The sequence below is a fragment of the Lepidochelys kempii genome, chromosome 1 (genome assembly GCF_965140285.1).
Source record: "Lepidochelys kempii isolate rLepKem1 chromosome 1, rLepKem1.hap1, whole genome shotgun sequence".
Taxonomy (NCBI): Eukaryota; Metazoa; Chordata; order Testudines; family Cheloniidae; genus Lepidochelys; species Lepidochelys kempii.
The window spans coordinates 287,485,825-287,507,558 of NC_136380.1; the positions used below are offsets into that span (position 1 = coordinate 287,485,825).

General features: G+C 39.7%; 1 protein-coding gene across 7 annotated transcripts in view; it reads right to left on the bottom strand.

The window, feature by feature from the left end:
* Positions 1-21,734, bottom strand: part of FRS2 (fibroblast growth factor receptor substrate 2) — an 81,029-nt gene that overhangs the window by 5,082 nt on the left and 54,213 nt on the right. For 6 of the 7 annotated variants that reach the window (XM_073327810.2, XM_073327808.2, XM_073327807.2 and 3 more), the window contains 4 exons: positions 12,681-12,781; positions 10,181-10,272; positions 8,583-8,769; positions 5,471-5,629 (listed from right to left, as the gene is read on the bottom strand). In XM_073327810.2, coding sequence (XP_073183911.1) covers positions 5,471-5,629; positions 8,583-8,769; positions 10,181-10,246 — 412 coding nt within the window. In that variant the 5' untranslated portion in view covers positions 10,247-10,272; positions 12,681-12,781. Of the gene's footprint in view, positions 1-5,470; positions 5,630-7,129; positions 8,028-8,582; positions 8,770-10,180; positions 10,273-12,680; positions 12,782-21,734 lie in introns of those variants that run through there. The other variant, XM_073327811.2, reaches the window with a different exon arrangement.

A 21,734-nucleotide genomic window follows, 5' to 3' on the forward strand; every position in this document is an offset into this window, starting at 1 on the left:
ATGCATTAAAACGATATTCAAAGTGCCCCCTTATGTATCATTCAGCTGCTTTCTTTTGTCTTTGGAAAGTGCATTGTACATTGTGGACACTATCAAAATAAATATATTTAACAAATGCCAAATGCTCACGGGCCTAGATATGTGCCTAAAAATATATATATCTAGATTGGATCTCCTCAATATTTAACTGCCAAACCATGTGCCAAAAATTTTAATCCCCTCAAGAAAATATGAAAAGCAACTACTGCTGAGTAACAAAGTGGAATTGGCATCAACATTCATTTTCTTAAGTTCAGCCCTCTTAAACTGTATTGTCTGCATGCATAAACAAGAGAACGGGAATATACATTTTACAATATACATTTACGGGAATGTATATTAGGGTACGTCTTCAGTACCCGCCGGATCAGCGGGTAGTGATCGATCTATCGGGGATCGATTTATCATGTCTCATCTAGACGCGATAAATCGATCCGCTAATTGACGCCTGTACTCCACCTCTGCAGGAGGAGTAAGCGGAGTTGACAGGGGAGCCGCCACCATCAACTCACCACCGTGAGGACGGCCAGATAAGTTGAACTAAGATAGTTCGACTTCAGCTATGCTATTTGCATAGCTGAAGTGGCATATCTGAGTTCGAACCCCCCAGTGTAGCCCAGGCCTTAGATATAAACGCTACTGAAAAATTAATTTGTGTTTTTCATAATTGCATTGCATTGTTTGTCAGTATATTTATGATACAGAATGACAGCAAAGATTGCAAACTCGTTTACTTTATTCAACAAAGGGTAAGCTAAATATACAATGGGAAAATAAGTTAGTTTCATTGGTTACAAGTATTTCATCAGAAAAATTGTTAAGCCAATTTCAGGTTTTCACACACTGCCAAATTTTAATGCAGTTTTCCAGTTAAGTATATAAGATTGTCAAAAGAGATATTCTTGTAACATCACTAGTCACAAGAGTATCTACTTTTGAGAACTTCATTCCACCACTTTTCAAATTCACAGTTTTACAGTTCTAGGTTATCTGAAGTGAATGTATAGACAACACTGAAACAAGAAGTTTACATTTTTAGATCTCGATGGAGGAGGAACCATAACCCTTATCAAACTTCTTTTCAATATTGCCATTAGTAACATGAAGCTGTCTCCTTAAGGAAAAGAAAATTACTTGCCTGTAATTCTACTTTTTTAAATCACCACCACCACCGGATCCTCACTGCTAGATCTCAAGCCTCCAACCTGAGATTGGCCAGAACTCCCACAAACAGAGTTTTGGAGGGCTTCACACACACACCCTCCCCACATCAGAAGAAACATTCCAACCCCGCAGCACGAAAGGTACAGCTTAACTGCCAATTCCCTTTTGAGAGCGAGAGCGAAAGGCTGGAACATGACCAGTACCAACATATCATTAACTCTGCAAGGATAAAGGGTGAGTTCATATTAAAAAACCCACATTCAGTAGACAATGTTATTTTTGTATATAAATATGCACAAATACACAATCACCACAAAGCAGAGCACACCTCTTCATAGGCAGAACTCCTACACTCTGAAAGGAGATGCATGGGTGAGAATCATGTGAGATATGTTCAAAGATGAAGAAAGAATTTTCTCTTTAAAGATACAATCGTTATGGGATTCCCACTCTTGGTGAGTAAGGAGCTTAAGGATGTGATGTTTCAAAATAAAACCAAAGGCACTGCATCAGGCAATGATTAACATGTACCTTAGGCAAGATGCAAAGCAGCTCTTTTTTTCTTTAATAAAAAGGGAGGATGAGTCACCTCCTGCTAACCAAGAAGCATCAATGCAGAGGGATTTGAGGATGAGCGCTCAATAAGCAAGAATTATCCACAAATATATCCAGATAAAGATATCCTAAGAAACAAAACTCATAGGCATGGGAGAGTTTGGGCTCCGCTACTATGAAATATGTTCTGCAGACGTGAGAGATGGAAGCTGACTGCAAGCCATGAATGACACAGACATCTATGACTACATCTGTGAGGTAATGGTCTTCCAAAAAGCCAGAATTCAAGCCATTTGTTCAGCTATACATACCACGCCCTCAGAACTACATTCTGTCAAAAAAAAAAAAAAAAAGTGTCAGAGGACAGCTCAGTCTGGACAAGGTCACAGGAGTTCTGAGCAGTCATCCAAAGCCACACACTGAGCCTGAGAAAGCTCATCTTAGATATTTGTAAAGTCAAAAATGACAGTCTTGGCTAATATGGGGATATTGGAAAAGGAGAGGTAACTCAACTGTGCAGTGGCTGGAGTTCTTCAAGGTATGTGTCCCTATGGGTGCTCCACTTGAGGTGCACATGACCCCATGAACCTTTGACCGGAGATGTTCAGTAGCAGTGCCCATTTGGCCCATGTATGTTCTCCAAACATCCTGGTTGCCTGAACTGGAGATACAGAGAGCTGCACAGGCAAACTGCCCTCAGTTCCTTCTCTACCACAAAGTTCCATGAAAGGAAGCTCCAAAACAGAAGGAAAGGAGGGCTTGTAGCAGACCACCCTCAGGGAGGCATCTCAAACAACTCCAGTTATGCACAAGGTGAGTAACCTCTCCTTCATTGAGTAGTTTCCCTGGAACAAGTTCTCTACTTCAGATGACTCCCAAGCAGTGTCCTCACCCAGAGGAGGGAGCTTCAGAGCGAAGTCAAATAGTGAAGACAAAAATGCATTACCAACTCCAACATCTGATCTATAGGCACGAACCAAAGCATATAGAGGGGTCCAGGTTTTGGCTTTGCTGATTTCAATAGCCAGAACAGGTTTCAGTAATGCCACAGAAATAGGTAGAGGCCCTGTACAATGGGCTAGCACCCTGGAAGGAGGATGGATTTGACAGACTCATAACATGAAATAATACCCCTAGAGATCCACCTTGAGAGTCTTTGGGAGGAGACTGTGGGTCCTTTGGATCTGTCTACAACTGAAACAGTCTGGGAGACTTTCTAAATGGTTTAGTTTCGTCCAAATAGAAGGCTAATGCCCTTCTGACATTCAAGGTATAGAAGACATCCCTGGTCTGATGTAGTTTTGGGGAAAAAACTGGGAGATAAGTGACCTGGTTAATCTGAAATTCAGAAGATACTTTAGGCATAAACTTAGGGTGTGGCCATAACAAAACTTTTTTTTGAAAAACACCAAAGGGATGATCTGCCATTAAAGATCCCAGTTCTCCGACCCTTCGAGCAGAAGTGAGGGCCATCAAAAAAAAAAAAAGTAGCCATTTTCATGGAGAGGGGAAGTAAAGAACAAGTAGTTAATGGCTCAGAGATGTTTTGTAAAACAATTAAGAATGAAGTTCAAATCCCATATTGGGGTTTAATCTGAGGGGAGGAAAAAAAGACTGAGGAATCTTGATGTTGCCACTGAGGAGGGCCCATAGGGCATGGGAAGAGACATCCATCTGCCGCACCAATGGAATGGAGGTCAAAGTCATTTCCCAACCTCTAAACCCCCTTTCTCTCCCCCTCAGTGTAGGTGGCAAGAGAGTAAATGTCTTGTCAAGTAGAGAGGGGTCCCCTGGACAGAAATCTGGAAATCGGACTTTTCCTCACCATAATCCAGTGGCGGTGATAACTGCTCATCCTGAACGGTAGGTATCAAAGAGGTAGGAGATCTGGGCAAGAGATGTGGTGTTGGTGACCCAGAAGATCTCAGTATAGGCAATTGTATGGTACCAATAAATAGTGGAGACAGGCTTGTCTGAGACAAAAAGATCTTTTGAATAGCTAAATTCCTGTGGTACCAATGGAGTGTGAGCAGAAGTTGAATAGGATTCTGCAGAAACTGTCATCAGTACCAGGATAGGTGCTCATCTAGAATGTGCTAGTACTGCGCACATGGAACACTTCGAACAAATACATCTAGTAGACTCAGATGATATCAATGAAGTAGACTGGGACATTGGTATAAAGTCTCAGAGAAGGTATGCAGGAGTCTAATGGCACTGACTGCTTCAAAGTACAATGTCTCCTGGAATGGACATGACGACCTGATGTCAAGGGAGGTGTCACTACTGGGCAGGGCTTTTAGATGATGTCTTAGAGATGACCTCTCGGTACTGGAGCCAGTCGGCGCCTCAATGGTACTCCCTTTGGGAGAGGTCTCCGGAACATTAATTATAAACCAGTGATAGAGATTTTTTTTTTTTTTTTTTTTTAAGAAAAGACAAGGACTCTCAGGTAGGAAACCTAGTACTCCTTATCCTCTTGTTGGCACCCATAGTCTTGTTCCATGAGGCTCTTGTTGACCTGAACTCAGAGGTAGATGAAGCCATTAAGTGTGCTGGGAGACCAGTGTACAGGGGGGTTCTCTGAGCCTGGATCAGAGGCCAGTCTTAGGACTTGTTCCATCATAAGCAATTTAAACTCTCTCACACTATTCTTACTGAGTTCTGCTTTTAAAAGACGTCCAGATCTTACACTTAGTCAGTATATGGATGTCTGCCAAACAGCGGAGGCACTGAGAATAGCCGTCACTGACACAGATTACCTCCTGGCAGGAGAGAGAGTGCTTAAAGCCTAGGGATCCTGGTGTACCCCAGAAGTGCTGATCTCCAAAATAACCCCTCAAGAGGGGAAAATAAAACAAACAGAACCCCCAAAATTAAATACTAACAACTAGATTAAATTTAAGAAAACTACTTAACAAAAGAACAAACCAAGCTAAATTACACCTAAAGTGAACCAGGCACACTTGATGCTCAGTCTCAAGTGTAAGGGCAGTTAAAAAGGAACAGAGGGCATTTTGCCTATGCAGCTCTATATATTGTTGGTACGGGCATGAGGATGTCTAGAATGCACGCACAAGCCAAATGGGCACTGTTACTGAAAACCTCCAGTCAAAGGTGCCAAAGGGACAATACTCAAAGAAGATTCAAGCTTTGCCAAGCCCTTTGCTGCTACAGAGTGGTGGAAATGCTTACAGGAGCCTTCCCTATAAAGAAAAGGTCAGTAATTTCTTGTTTAGCTGATAGGAAGAATTCTGCTGTTCTACCTTCATTCAGCCCCTCAGGGCCTGCTGACACAAAGCATGAACATTTTGGACAAGGATTCTGACGTTTACAATTGTCGTATAATTTTCTGTGGTTGTAATCAGGCAATCCTTAGACAAGATCTCATAAAGCGACCATATGTGCACATACTGAAGTGGTGCTTTTGTGCACTGATGTTAGGTCCCAATACAGCCTAGCCAAATTCTTCAGCTTTGGGAGTCCTAGCCAGTCCTGCCCCAGAGCAAGGAGATCTAGAAGTGAGAATTCTGTGATGGTATTTAAAGAAAAAAACCTACTGCAAACACTTTAGCTGGCAATAGCATTTAAATCAGTATTCATTCGTTAACTAGATTACTTGCATGCTGCTAACTGAAGAGCTAAATCAAATTTAAAGCAAGGTGTCACGTTACACACAGAAATTATACTTTGAGAGCAGAACCATGCTTACTGGTGGGTGTTCGAGGGGTTCTTGGAACTTCCAACTCAGTTTGATGATGATTCCTTTCTACTACTGGTTCTTCTACCACATTTATGCTATTGTTCTGCATGATCTCTTGTAGCATATTAAATAATTCTTCTGCACGAGCACACTTAAAGGCAAAGATTCCTATAAACATACAACAAATTGTTTTAGATCCCTTTAAGTGAAAACAAGAACTGCTTCTAAAAACAGTTATGTAATTAATTTTTAAGTAACTAAACAGGAGTCCACTTAACGAATACCTGTTAAAGGAACTGAGCTATTATCTTTTTTGTGCACCAACCGAAACAAAAATATATAGTGAGGCCCTTTTAAATTAGTACCTGATAAATGAATAAGCTTCCAATGCACCAAAGGACAGACTGGAAAATAAAACAGACCCAATAAGAGAAAATCTGTTAAAATTTCTGGGTAAATGAGGAAAAACACTTCATGAAACAGCGAAGTTTTAAAATGAATAATCTAATAAGTAGACCTGTAAAAAGAATAGAACTTTGGTGCTGCAAGGTTATGTGTTTATCAGGTTTATACTGAGTTACCATAAAAAATAAAATACCTGCACAACAGGGAAGAAGGGTTTTGACACAGGGTAAAAGTCCACGTTCTTAAAGAAGGTTAAAATGAAGGGCTAGAAGACAGATTGTGTGAAATAAACAGCAACAAACCATTTTTTTCCTGCCTTAGGGATAGACACGAAATACAAAGTTGGCATCAATACTATGTATATTGCCCAAGTATTGTGCCACTTTGTCTTTGAACAGTAGAGGGAGCCCAACTTACCATCCCAAGCAAAGAGACAAGCAGTGAAGTCGCAGCTTTGGTTATTCTTTCCATTGAAAGCATTAATTTAAAGTTGACATATTCTTGTTAAAAGAAGAGTGTGTATGTGGTTTTGTTTTTTTAAGAAGACTGGATACATCTAAAAAGTATCTTTATTTTAAGATACCTATATCCTACTACATTTTGACAATGCAATCAATCATGACATTCACTTCTTGTTATCTACAAACTTTTGATTGATTTGAATACCATGGAACAAAGAGCAATCTAACATATTGACTATATTTTGGCGTTAATCACTAAAAAAATGCTCCAAAGGTAGAAGCTTTCAAGATGTGCAGTACTCTAGGTCTAAACAATTTCTGTGAAACCTCTCCAAAAATTTGACATTTTGCTTGATATACTTCAGAAAATAACAGTGTACGCTTGAGAAATTCAAATTTGCCCTTCTATTAAAAAGGAAGAATAAAACATGTTCTGTTCCCAAATTGTTAGTACTTCGGAACATGAGGTGCAATTAAATTGCATATATAGAAAGAAAGAAAAACAAAAATCAAGACTTCTTACTGCAGCAATTTCTCAAATATTTTCATATTAAAAGCCATACTATGAAAAAGCAACTCCCTTCCCCCCACTCAAGTTAGCTAGGATGCCATGGGTTTTTTCATAACATGTACTACTATACCCAGTTTACCGACACAGAAACAATGTTGCATGGTCAGTGAAGTTCTGAAGTGGGCTTCAAGTTTAGAAAGACAACAAATAATCTGGTTCTTGTCTACACATATAGCAGTGCAGCTGTACTGATGCAGCTGTGCTGCTATAGCACTTAAGTGAAGATGCTACCTGTGCTGACTGGAGAACTTCTGTCAGCATCGGTACTCCAACTCCCTAAGAGGCTGCAGCTATGTTGACAGAAGACGACCTCCCATCGACATAGTGCTGTCTGCAGCAGGAGTTCAATCGGTATAACTACGTCGCTCAGGAGTATGGAGTTGTGGTGGTTTTTTTTTTTGTTTTGTTTTTTTACGAGCCTCATAATAAAAAAAATAGTGAGTAAACAATGTTAACGGCAGTTAAGAATGCAACTTAACCTAACAAAATGATAAAAATGGGTGACTAACTACTCTCACCTGCTTTAAATAGTGGTTGCTTTTTAAAAGGTTAAGTTAATCAACACTTCAAGCCAGATCTCCAGCCCCAGTCTGGCTGCACTGTGCTGCAGGAATCTGCAATGATCAGGCAGCCATAGATTACCCTTGACACAGAGGAATTCTTGAATGTCGGAGATGGGGTAGCCACCACCCAATATCTTCATGAAGGTGGTGCATCAGGGGTAGGGAAGCATAGAAAGGGTGTCATGGAGCACATGGTACTTCACCTGTTCCTTGGCCAGTGCAGTTGTCGCATAGGGACTGCTGCAGTGGGTGTAATTTAGTGTAGCTGTTTGGCCCATCAACTGGGAGCCATTTTGACTCCCCAGTCAGCTCAGGATTAAGGGAACGGAAAAGTAGGAGCCACCTATCCCTCATTCTTCTCAAATGTGCTGAAATTAAGTGCTTCATATTTAAAATAAAAACAGAATTTAGGAAACAGGATGATTTCACTGATGTTTTGGCTTTTATAAACAAACATTTATGATTTTTTTTTTTTTTTTTAGGGAGAAGGATAGAAAATGCAAGTATGTGTTTTAAATACTATGTTTAAAAATAAACAAGGCAGACAGACCTGATCCTGCAAGTGCTCAGGTTTATTATACCCCCCCCCCCCATTTGCTGCCCTCATAACAGGTGTAGTGATGAATTTAGCTAAAATAATCTGTTAGTTTTCAGAAAGGCTTCTCTGAAATCTTCATTTTTACATTTCTCCTTCCCCAAAAGGAGAAACATCAGGAAAGTCAACACTTCGAGCCAGGAGAGTTGGATTCAACCCTCTACAAAACCCATTAAATCAGCTCTTAAACTGATTAGTGATGTCACTGCAAAGAAGTACAAAGTATTCCACGTCTTTGGTGATTTCAGAAACTAGAAGTCTCCCAGATCTTCTTTCATATAGTGCAGACAAACTGCTCCAGAGCAATCAGGCCCACCCTATTTAAAATGCTGGCCATTTAACTAGAACTGTTCCCCAAAGGGCTACTTATAAGATTTTTTGTGATGCCTACATTCAAGGAGAAAAAGCCCACTCTTTCCACTCTTGCTCTCAGGAAGAAAAAACTGAGTGAATTGTATTTCATTTAAAGACTTGTGGAACAGGTTGCTAAAATACTTATATATACAAACATATAGATGCTACCTACCTTGTCCAGTTTGACATCTTCGACCACTTTCAAAAGAAAAGAGATTTGAATCATAGCCGTAGCGACGGAGACAGAGGTAGTGCCATTTTACGGAATCCCGTTTACGGGTGTATAAAATTAGTTCTGTATCTGTAAGTTCCATTACGCCAGAACCCAGTTCATTACCATCATCATCTACATTAATGACCTTTAAAATAAGAGTTTTATACCATTATATAAGCTTCTTGGACATTTCAGTAACATAAAGCATCTGACCCATCAAATACAAATTTGAAAAGAGTTTATAGCTCCTGGTGAGATACAAAACATTACAGGTTTAACTATTTTTGAAAACAAAACATTTTTGTATAAGAGCAAGTCAGGAAGTGTTAATTCTCTAGATGAGAGTATTTGCCTCTTTTTTTTAAAAAAGTGTATGTTTAAAGCAGTGTGTATCAAAGGGCGCAAATCATTAATGTGACTTGTTACCTCAACACTACAGAAGTTTGAAGGTAAGTCCAATAAATCTAAGAGTCTGTATTTTTTATATGTAATATGTGCATTAAAACAAACAGTCACCACATCCTCTTTATCCCTGATAGAACTTGGACAATCGCCACATTTATTCACACTGTAACAGCCCCTATTTCAGTGCCTTTTGTCCCAACCACTCCTTACTCAATAGAAAGACTGGTTATAATTAATTTTCTTCTTAAAAAGAGATAGTCAAATTGAAATCTAGTCAATTTTAAAAAAGGAGAAATAGTTTCACCTGCCACTGAGGCTCCTGACATTTTCTGTGGTTTTGCAAAAATAGTCTCTTTTTTTCTCTCCCCGGTTTTTAAGTAAGACTCACACAAACAAGGGAGTTAACTGTATAGGGGGAAAAGAGAAACTGACCACCAAACAAAATGCTGTTGAAGCACAAATTGAAAAACAGAAATAAAGTCTCTGATCTTTCGGTTATTAGGTGTTATTTGTAACAAAACTATGTAAAAAAGTCCAGACATTAATGTGGTATTTAAGATAACAGCATCCCCTTAAGTTGTCTGCAAGAGTCATTGTTCATGATGGAAAGCACAGCCACTTGCCCTCATTCTTCTAGGATCTTGGTGAGACAGACAGGGACAGAAAATCAAGTATCAATCTTGTGTAACTGGGCAAAATGAGGCCATTGCAGTCAATGGGGCTACTTGTGGTTAAGGTTAAGCACATGTATTTCCAGGTCTAAAACTCCTAGGAATTCTTTGCGTGTGACAACAAGGACTATTCTTCTTCAAATAAAAGACGTTTTCTGAAAAATGCTACAATAATACTGACCTTCTGTTTAAATGGAGATTCACCGCCTAAGACACATGGCTTTTCACCTTACAGAAGATCAGAGGTCTATGAATATCCATCACTACTGAAAACCAGACCTTTTAAAATATTCCTTTTACTGGACCTAATATATCCTTAGGGATAAAGAGGAATTCATAGCCATACAAACTGATACGTCTCTGATGGCTTGATTTTCATAAACATTACTAACACTTTCTTCATTCCAATTCTTATATCTGAATTCTATTTTGCAAGGGAATGACAAAATAGATTGCAACACAAAAAAATCAACTGCTTACCTTAAACTTGTTTCGATGGTTGTCTGGGACAGTCTCTTTATCTGGACAGCTACAACAGCTACCCATGGCTTCTTTAGAAGACCATGTAATCTCTAGAGCCAAAAAAGGAAGTGGTAATTTACTTGGGGGAAGGGAACCCAAGAATACCCAGGGTAGACTGATTTAAATCAAAGACACTTACATCAACAATTTTAATCATGATTTAAATCAACAAACAGGAAACCTTGATTAAGGTCATTGTTAGGAAAACAAAAAGAACAAATGCAAAAAAACCAAAGATGATTCTTACTGGTTGATGTAATCATTAAAAACGTGTTCATTTGCAACTACTAAATATAACCTTTACACTAAATTTGGTACTTGTGGCTAATCAGGAGTATACCTTATATCTGTTTGTATTTATTTAAGCAATTATATAGCTTAACATTTCAGAGTACTAATTTTTACATTCTGTTATGTTAGAAAATAGTTAATGATGAATTTACTTACTAGATTAATATTTTACTCGTGATTTGAGTCAAGTTGTATTTGGACGGAAATTGAAATTCAATTAATAAAATAATTTTAAAATTCTGTTTTTAATTAAATAAAACTACCTTGTATATGATAGATATCTAAGGGAGAAAGTAAGTTTACCAAAACATATTTTGTATTTAAATTTGATTTATTAAACAAAATAAGTACCTGAGTTAGTGAATTGAAGTGATAGTTTCTGGTCATCATGTCTTTCAAGATTTTAAAACTAGTCAACTCACTCTCTCGTATCTCATTTTTATTCACAGATTGGAAGAGGAAAACAAGTTTTCCTGCTTTTTTGATTACCAACCAGTTTCTTAACTTTGAATGAACCTGTCACTGAACTAAAACTAGTGGAATAAACTGATTTGAAGAAAATATTTTCTCTATCTGCAGAAGAGACTACTGCTATCAAGAGTTGGTTTCACATTTCAACACACTTTGGTTCTAGGTACTTAATTAGTGGCTTTCACCAAGTCAGTGTTCTATCTTTTAAACGTCAGCATCTAATATGTACTGCTTGATTTTTTTTTAATTAAATGATTTAATACATTTTAGTAAGTTTAGGCTAGATTGTCAATTTTAAATATATTTTTTTAAATATACCTATTAATTTTAAGTTTTAAAAGGAATTTAATTTAAATTTTCATACACCCCAATAACATCCACTAACTATATATACACAAAAAGAAAAGGAGGACTTGTGGCACCTTAGAGACTAACCAATTTATTTGAGCATAAGCTTTCGTGAGCTACAGCTCACTTCATTGAAAGCTTATGCTCAAATAAATTGGTTAGTCTCTAAGGTGCCACAAGTCCTCCTTTTCTTTTTGCGAATACAGACTAACACGGCTGCTACTCTGAAACCTGTATATACACATCTCATTGACACAACAAAACCAAATGCACAAATAGTTCTCCTTGAGATGACAAATGTCTGAAGTATTTTGCAGTAATCACACAAGCTATTATAAAAATATTAAAATAATGATAACATTCCACTTTTTAAAATTTTATTTTCTTACAATTTGACTGGAAAAAAAACCTCTCTCAATACAAAGTTGTGAGAATCCTGCCATAAGTAAAACTTGCAGTAACCAGCTCATGTGAGTTGTGAATTGAATTCTCATGACATTTGGAAACGTTTTGTGGTGAGACCCTCACCCCCCTCCAAACTCTTCACACTGGGCCAAAAGGCTCTAAAAGCCCAAGTTCTGGCTCAGGGAGAATTTCCCCAGCACAGGCACTGTGGAGACAGCCTATGGATCCTTACACAAAGGGGGGGGGGGGGCGCGCAGCAGGGGTCCTGTAGTCTATTGATCCTGCTCATTTATTTTGAGGAAGTACTCTTGAAAACAATTATGAAAGGTAGCTATAGTGCACCTAGATATTAAAGTTAATACAAATAAACACATTTAAAACAGAAGTTCTCGCTCTGTGGTCCACAGAGCGCTTCCAGATGGATGCAGAGCTGTTTCAGTTACATTGGGGAAGTGTTTGTCAGTCTTTAAACAGAGATACTGTAGCTACGTATGCCCAGTCTTAGGGCTTCCTTTAACCTTTTTGACAAACTGATAACAGAACTAAGCAGCAGTGATGCACTCACTCTTTCTTTCTTTGGTGTAAAAATTACATTGATCAAAGCTGTAAACGGCAGAACTGGGATGCCAGTGCGAGCGATTTTGAAGGACAACAAAATCAACCTGCAAAGTGACTAGCAGATATAGAGCAAAGGGAGTTGTAGATGAAGTGAAGAGATCTGGTACTTAAATTTCAACACTACCCCCCCAAGAAGAGGAAACAGAGATACAGAAAGGGAGAAGGGAAATATAATTCAATAGTCAGAGGAGTTTATGGTTTTACCTCCTTAACGTTTTAGGACACAGAGCACTTAAAGCTGTTTAAGAGACAATGTGGAATTGAGGTTAAAAGGCCCACAGTATGGAACTTTGAGAACTGATGGAACTTAACTAAATTCACTCACCTAGATTTGGCCATTAATATTCCTAGCCTCTGCTGCAGCATCAGGACTTCTGTCATACTTCAAAATGGCATGTTGTCTTCTCACATTAGCAACCACTTGAACTAAAAATATAAGTGAGGGGGGAAAAGTTGAACAACTTGTCTTTATACATACTTTCCTTCAGCAAAAACTTGCTATTAATGTACATTTATACATAGTCAACAGTATATTTTGGAGGCACTGTATAGGGCTAGACTGCTATAGTTTTGTATAAGAGGCAAATCTTTGTGCAATGGTGCTTATGTCGTGGACCCCAGGGTCTCAGAATCACAATACATTTCCTGTTCCCATCTTGCTTGCAGAGAGAAGAAATCTGCTAATACTGGTGCACTGGAGCAGTTGTCCTCAACGAGGGTATGCACAGGTCTTCCAGGGGTTACGTCAATTCATCTAGATCAGTGTTTTTCAGCCTGGGAGTCATGAGCCCCAGGGGGGTTACGGGAGAGGTTTTGAGGGGATTAAAAGTGCAGAACTGGCATTAGGGGGTGACAAGTATGGAAACTGCCTGGGGCCTCATGCCACAGGGGCCCCCGCAAAGCTAAGCTACATGCTTCAGCCCCAGGCAGCAGGGTTTGGGATTCAGAGACCAGAAAGGAGTACGATAGTCTGGAACGGTTGAGAATCATTGCAATGGGGGACTATGCCCACTCTCTGCCGATACCCCACCTACCTGAGAGAAGGGAAGTACCAGATACACAGACATGTAGGGTATAGCAGACACATTGGGGAGGCTGCACAGAGGAGCAATATGTCTCTTATTCCATATCCTACAGAACGCGTAGGATAGTATCAATGGGTATTCTTAGCATGTCAACCCTCTTTGCAACCCTCCACTGGCTTCTCCTTCTCTATCACAACATAAGCTTTTTGTCTTCACTTACAAGGCCTTTCACTTACTACTGAAATGTTAGGAGTACTTGTGGCATCTTAGAGACTAACAAATTTATTTGAGCATAAGCTTTTGTGAGCTACAGCTCACCTAATCGGATGCATTCAGTGGAAAATACAGTGAGATTTATATACAAAGAGAACATGAAACAATGGGTGTTACCATACACACTGTAACCAGAATGATCACTTAAGGTGAGCTATTACCAGCAGGAGAGCGAGGGGGGGACCTTTTGTAGTGATAATCCAGGTGGGCCATTTCCAGCAGTTGACAAGGACGTCTGAGGAACAGTGGGGAGTGGGGGCGGGGAATAAACATGGGGAAATAGTTTTACTTTGTATAATGACCCATCCACTCCCGGTCTCTATTCAAGCCTAAGTTAATTGTATCCAGTTTGCAAATTAATTCCAATTCAGCAGTCTCTCGTTGGAGTCTGTTTTTGAAGTCTGATCCCACTAAGGGTTACCAAAGGAAAACTACAGCATTTGCTCAAGAAACTCCCTGAAAAAGCACAAGAACAAATCTGCACAGACAGACCCCTGGAACCCCGACCTGGGGTATTCTATCTGCTACCCAAGATCCATAAACCTGGAAATCCTGGATGCCCCATCATCCCACGCATTGGCACCTTGACAGCAGGATTGTCTGGCTATGTAGACTCCCTCCTCAGGCCCTATGCTACCAGCACTTCCAGCTATCTTCGAGACACCACTGACTTCCTGAGGAAACTACAATCCATCAGTGATCTTCCTGAAAACACCATCCTGGCCACTATATATGTAGAAGCCCTCTACACCAACATTCCACACAAAGATGGACTACAAGCCATCAGTATCCTCGATAATGTCACGGCAAACCTGGTGGCTGAACTTTGTGACTTTGTCCTCACCCATAACTATTTCACATTTGGGGACAATGTGTACCTTCAAATCAGCAGCACTGCTATGGGTACCTGCATGGCCCCACAGTATGCCAACATTTTTATGGCTGACTTAGAACAACGCTTCCTCAGCTCTCGTCCCCTAATGCCCCTACTCTACTTGCGCTACATTGATGACATCTTCATCATCTGGACCCATGGAAAAGAAGCCCTTGAGGAATTCCACCATGATTTCAACAATTTCCATCCCACCATCAACCTCAGCTTGGACCAATCCACATAAGAGATCCACTTCCTGGACACTACGGTGCTAATAAACGATGGTCACAAACACCACCCTATACCGGAAACCTACTGACTGCTATTCCTACCTACATGCCTCCAGCATTCGTCCAGACCACACCACACGATCCATTATCTACAGCCAAGCTCTACAATACAACCGCATTTGCTCCAACCCCTCAGACAGAGGCAAACACTCACAAGATCTCTATCAAGCATTCTTACAACTACAATACCCACCTGCTGAAGTGAAGAAACAGATTGACAAAGCCAGAAGAGTACCCAGAAGTCACCTACTACAGGACAGGCCCAACAAAGAAAATAACAGAATGCCACTAGCCATCACCTTCAGCCCCCAACTAAAACCTCTCCAACACACCATCAAGGATCTACAACCTATCCTGAACGACGACCCATCACTCTCACAGATCTTGGGAGACAGGCCAGTCCTTGCTTACAGACAGCCCCCCAACCTGAAGCAAATACTCACAAGCAACCACACACCACACAACAGAACCACTAACCCAGGAACCTATCCTTGCAACAAAGCCCGTTGCCAACTGTGTCCACATATCTACTCAGGGGACACCATAATAGGGCCTAATAACATCAGCCACACTATCAGAGGCTCGTTCACCTGCACATCTACCAATGTGATATACGCCACCACGTGCCAGCAATGCCCCTCTGCCATGTACATTGGTCAAACTAGACAGTTTCTACGTAAAAGAATAAATGGACACAAATCAGATGTCAAGAATTATAACATTCAAAAACCAGTTGGAGAACATTTCAATCTCTCTGGTCACTTGATTACAGACCTCAAAGTGCAATACTTCAACAAAAAAACTTCAAAAACAGACTCCAACAAGAGACTGCTGAATTGGAATTAATTTGCAAACTGGATACAATTAACTTAGGCTTGAATAGAGACTGGGAGTGGATGGGTCATTACACAAATTAAAACAATTTCCCTATGTTTATCTCCCCCCCCCCCACCACTCCCCACTGTTCCTCAGACGTTCTTGTCAACTGCTGGAAATGGCCCACCTGGACTATCACTACAAAAGGTCCCCCCCCTCGCTCTCCTGCTGGTAATAGCTCACCGTAAGTGATCACTCTGGTTACAGTGTGTATGATAACACCCATTGTTTCATGTTCTCTATGTATATAAATCTCCCCACTGTATTTTCCACTGAATGCATCCGATTAAGTGAGCTGTAGCTCACGAAAGCTTATGCTCAAATACATTTGTTAGTCTCTAAGGTGCCACAAGTACTCCTTTTCTTTTTGCGAATACAGACTAACACGGCTGCTACTCTGAATACTGAAAGGTTGACTCCCACCTTCAGTCGGGCCATGATGCCAACTTCCACTGCTCACCTGTTTTCAAACAAGCACCTTTGTGCTTTCTCCCATGTTGTCCTTCACTCTTGGGAGGTACCCCCTGGGAACATCTGTAAAGCTACCCCTTTAACTACCTTCAGCTACCTCCTTTGATGTGATGCCTACAAATACTTGACAATGATGAGGCTGGTGATAGCACTGTTTATCAAGCTGACCAATGCTCTGTCATTGTTCCCTTGTATTCATTTATATATCTTTAGACATCTGCTGTCTTATACTTAGATTGTAAACTCTTAGGGGCAGGGACTATCATTTTGTCCTGTATTTTTACAGTGCCTACCACAACAGGGTCCTGATCCATGGCAAGGCTCCTGGGTGACAAGGTAATACAAGTTAATAATTAGGGATAGTATGGATAACCCATCTTTAAATTATATAGATTAAAAAGTAAAGTAGCTACATTGGACTTTCAAAACCAGACTATCATAACGCTGCCTATGTTTTTCATTAGGCTATAACAAAAACTTGTGATCACATTTAAGACACTACAATCACATACAAAACTGCACAAGCTTTGCTGAACTTCAATCAAATTTGACTTGTGCATAGATGTAGGATGACCATTGGTCATATGCTGTACATTTAGGTGTGTGTAGACACACAAATACACGGAAAGGAATTTATAGAGTGCAAACACGGTTAACATGGCTATGTTGTTGCCTCAAAGACATGTGGTAGTCAATGTCAAAGCCTTGCAGCAAGTGAGGATGTATAAATTATTTCTATAATTGCACTAAATTTCCAGTCAAAGTGCTCTTTCAGGGACAACTGCCTAACACCCAACCTGAAGTTTGCCTACTCTAGCTTTTACTGTAACTTAGTGATTTGTAAACTCATGTCCTCCTCACAATCTTCTTTACTAGACTATATAAACTTCACTACCTTTGCCCTCCATGAGTCTCATCTTCCAGTCTTGATATAATTTCATCCTGCCCCTTGCATCCATGCATTATGATACAGTTTTAAATTACACAATCAAATTTTTGCACAAGACCTCCACCTTATTCGATGCACAACGGGGCAGAGTTAAAGTTGAATAGGCGACCTTAAATCTGGCAATTCCTAATTTTTGATTGCTTGACTTTGCAACCTGTTAATTTTGGGGAGAGGGGAGGAAGTAAGTTAAAAACAAAATAAAGTGATTAGTGTGGAAAGGGAAAGAAAAGGAGCCTTCTTTCTCTAGCCCTCACCCTTTGCAAGCTCTCCCATCATCTGGGAGTTAGTTAAGGAGAGTATGGCTCTTCAAATCCAATAGCTACAACATGGCTAGGTCCATTTGCTCTTAGCTTCCAGTTCTGACTGAGCAATGAGTAGTCCTGTGATCATACACACTTTGCCCAATAACTCAATTTTAAGTTCTTGCATTTCAAAACATCTATAAAATATTATTTCAGTCAAAAGACATTGAAAGATACCTTTCCTTCTCTAGCACATTCTTTTACCTCAAGGAAGTCTAGCCCTTTTTTATTTATTTATTTATTTATTTTTTAAACCGTTCCCGCCGGTAGATTTTGTATTCAGTCATGAGAACGGCTGACCACAGCTAAAAGCTAAATATACTTACATCCATCATTTTCACCTAGAGCATTCTAAATGCAACAATTTGGCAGACCACGTCTACTTTTTAACCTTAAAATTAAAGGGCAAACATGCATGTATACACATGTATGTATACACACACAAAATCTAGCTTTCTAATTTATATTTTTCTTCTTTAAGAAGGGGCTTAGCCCTGAGTCCTGAAACTAGAACACAGAACTGTTGTGTTTTTATTTTAATGCTTACCCTAAATTCTAACATTACATATCATATGTATTTGATTTTAAAAAGGTAGAGAAGATAAAGGATAGAGAAATTAAAGTGGTTTTGAACATTAACTTATCTAGCACCAAAAAACAGAGTAGCTAGAGTTATTCCATTGTTCCTGAGATGCATTAATTCATCTTTAGCTTAAAGCTGTGTGTGATGTGTGAGGTTTTTTGTTTGCTGGTTTTTAAACTTAGGATCTCCATTAGGGCCACAAATTTGTGACCAAAGAGTGAAGAGAATGAAGCTAACAAACTATTTTTTCCACTATGTACATTTCTTTAACAGTTAATTTAAGATACTGGATAAACAGAATGTTTTTGAGATCACTAATTTACATTACAGTACATGTTTTAATAATAGAATTAATGCTGGGATACCTGGGTACTAAAATCCAAGAAAATACAAATGTAACAGAACAAGGATCAAATCCTCAGTTTTAATTCTTCCCATTCCTAAATATTATTTCTCAAAATAAGTATCATATTAAAACAGTAAAATGAAAGTCATGGTCTGTCTAAACTCTAAACTAGTTAGCCAACAATGAATTTAATATAATACATTTGTACCAGAGTTGAAAGCAAATATTTAATGCGCAATACCAAAAAAAAGCTTACAAGCACTCTCTGAATGTTACAATTAAGACTTTTCAGTTGCAGTAGTACTACCATGGTCAAAGGCTTCAGAAATACCTAACTGGGTTTTCACAACTGCCTGCTGTCAAACCAAGAAAAAGGACTATAGTCAATTTGGAACTTTATGAAGACATTCTTAAAATAGCAGAAACATTAAAGGTTTCATCCTCAGTAAGTCCAATTTCTGTTTGTCCCCCACTTAAATGCCATAGTTTAATTCTAGGGCCAGCTCATTAAACAAAAAATTTGGAAATTAGTTTAATTTGAAGCTTCAGGATAAATCCTTGAGATTTTGAAGGAGGAAAGTTGAATAACTGGAAAAACATGTTATGTTTGTGATGTGGATTGAACCTGGGAAGAATTCTATTTCATGGCATCCCCTCTGGGCAGTGAATTCAAGTCACGGCCTGCTGGACAGTTACTTCTACTTAAACTGAAATACAACAATCCCTCAAATAATTTTCAAACTCACTTTACAAAACTGCTTTTAGCTACAGAGTAATCTCTGCCATTTAATCACATTTTTATTAAGTGTCTGGTTTGCTCACTTTTCAGGTTAAATTAAGTATGAGACTGTAGCACCATCACAAAGCAGATGACTAAACATATTTTCTGCTCTCAGGTTCTTCTTGGTAAAATCATAACTTGATTTTTAAAACTGGAAATCATTTAAAAATCCTGGGAAACTATGTGGGGGGGAAAAAAAAAAAACACTTGTCAATTATTTAACGGAAGCATTCTGCTGAAAATACCAGTGGTAACACCAGCACCAAATTACAAAAGGGAAAAAACAAAAAAGTGACTGATTATTTTTTCTAAATTCTTGAAACAAGAAAAAAACAAACAAGCTTTTGAGTCTGCAACCTGTTCAGACTTCAAATTTAGTGTACAGTATTTCAAGTCCCTTCACTGGAAAGGGAAAATTCTTTCTTACCTGTGAGTTTTCTTTTTAGAAACCTCCATGTCAGCTAGTCTTCGTAGTAGGGCAGTCCCCATCTCTATGGCAAGGGGAAGCATACTAAATCTCTTTCGGGAGCGTGGGCTTCGGCACACCTCAGGAAGAACTAATGATCATTCTGGAGATTTTTTTTTTCCAGCTTTGGAAGCTGTATAAAAGTTTCTAAGTGCTAGTCAACACAAACCATTTGCAGCAGAGCCTTTACAAGAAATTTAGGAGTTTCCTGGAAGAATACCCTCATCTGTTTCAAACTTCTTAAGAAAGAAGTGTGTGTGGTGGGGGGAAGGGAAGGAGAATTGGACATTAATCAATTCTCTGAGGGAGGGTCAGACTGCAACATGGAGGTTCCTCAAATGAAAATTCATGGATAAAACAGAATTTTCCCTTTCAGACCCCTCCATGTTGCAGTCTTCATAGTGGGAAGCAGTAAATCATCCCTAGGGAGGGAGGATTCCATTTTCTCCTGTAGAACTGAAAAGGAATTTACAGAACAGGGTACCCCAGTAATCCTTGGTTTCAGAGTAGCAGCTGTGTTAGTCTATCCACAAAAAGAAAAGGAGTACTTGTGGCACCTTAGAGACAAACTTATTTGAGCACAAGCTTTTGTGAGCTACAGCTACCAAATGCTTCAGGATGTCAAGTCTAGTGTCTGAAAAAGCAGATGGAAAACCCTTTAGTAGCCTTACAGATTTCCTTTTAAGATTTCCATCCACAAAAAAAAGTCACTGGTCTTTTCACAGAGTGCATAGAAACAAAAGGAGAAGAGCTTTGAATGTCTCTGCTATGAATATCTTTACCTGTAGGCTCTGTTCATGTCTAACTTATGCATTTCTACTTCCCTAGGATGTCTGGATTCAACCAGAAGGGCAACATAAAACTTCCTATTATATAAGAAAGATTGTAGTCACCTTGGGGATGGAGGGCTGGCTAATTCACAGAACTACCATGTTTGAGAGAAAGTATAAGTCAGGTTTCATCGAGAGCCTGCCAAAAACAAACACTGTTCGACAAGAAAGTGGTGAATAAGCAAGATACTTTCAGTGAGAAGGGAAAAGCACCTGCAAGACTGAAAGGTAGTTCTATTCGAACTTGTAGGACATAGATCAAGATCATGCCAAGAACCTGCATATTGCCAGAGGACTGATAAGAGTGGCAGCTGTCAGGAATCTATTACATGGCAATAATGAGAAATTCTTATGCATTTCTTACAGTGCGATATACCAACAGAAACTGACTTGTCTTTCTAAAACAGTGGTCCCCAAACTGTGGGGCTCACCCCCCTAGAAGGGCATGGAGGAACATTCAGGGATCACAGTGAGGCCTAGGGCCAGCCCCCATGGGGGGCAGGGAGGGAGTGCCACCCAGCCCCTCTTTATCCCCAGCTCTGCTCCAGTCCTGGTCTCCGACCACCACAGTTCCCCAATCCTGGCTCCGCTCCTGACCCCAGCCGGGGCTCCCCTTACCCTTGTCTGTGCCCTTCTCTCCTCCCCCGCTCCCTCCCCGGGAGAAGTGGCCTCAGCTTGGGGGGGCAACAGGAGTCAGGGGGGCAACCATGAAAAGTTTGGGGACCACTGTTCTAAAACAAAAAAGTGTTGCCCTTGACATCCATGGTCAGGGTGTCTTGCAAAAAAAACCACTGTGTCCTTTGCATCATCTGACCTTCCCTGATATGTATCCCTTGTAACACCAATATATAATCATCATGTGATACATAGACATCATTTGTGAATTTCCTCCGAGATGCTAGGAGAATGGTTTTTTGCACTGCTGTTGTAGCCACACTGGTTCCAGGACATTAGAGAGACAAAGTAGGTGAGGTAGTATCTTTTATTGGGCTAACTTTTGTTGGTGAAAAAGAAACTTTTGAGCTACACAGAGTTCTTCTTCAGGTCATCTTCCCAGGTGTAACCAAGGCTGATGGAAGCCAGAGAGTGGCAGTGGTATAACAAGCAGGCTACTGGAATCAGAGCGCTGAACCAGAGTTCCTTAACACAGCTACTCAGTGCATGCTTGTATGCTGGCTGGAAACACCCTGTCAAGAGAGCTACAGCAGACATTAAACTGATAAGAACAGATATTAGTTTAGGAGATAATGTTTGTACTTCACGGTCCAAGAGACACAGACAAGGTTTTTCATCTCAGGGCCAAAAGCCTAAAA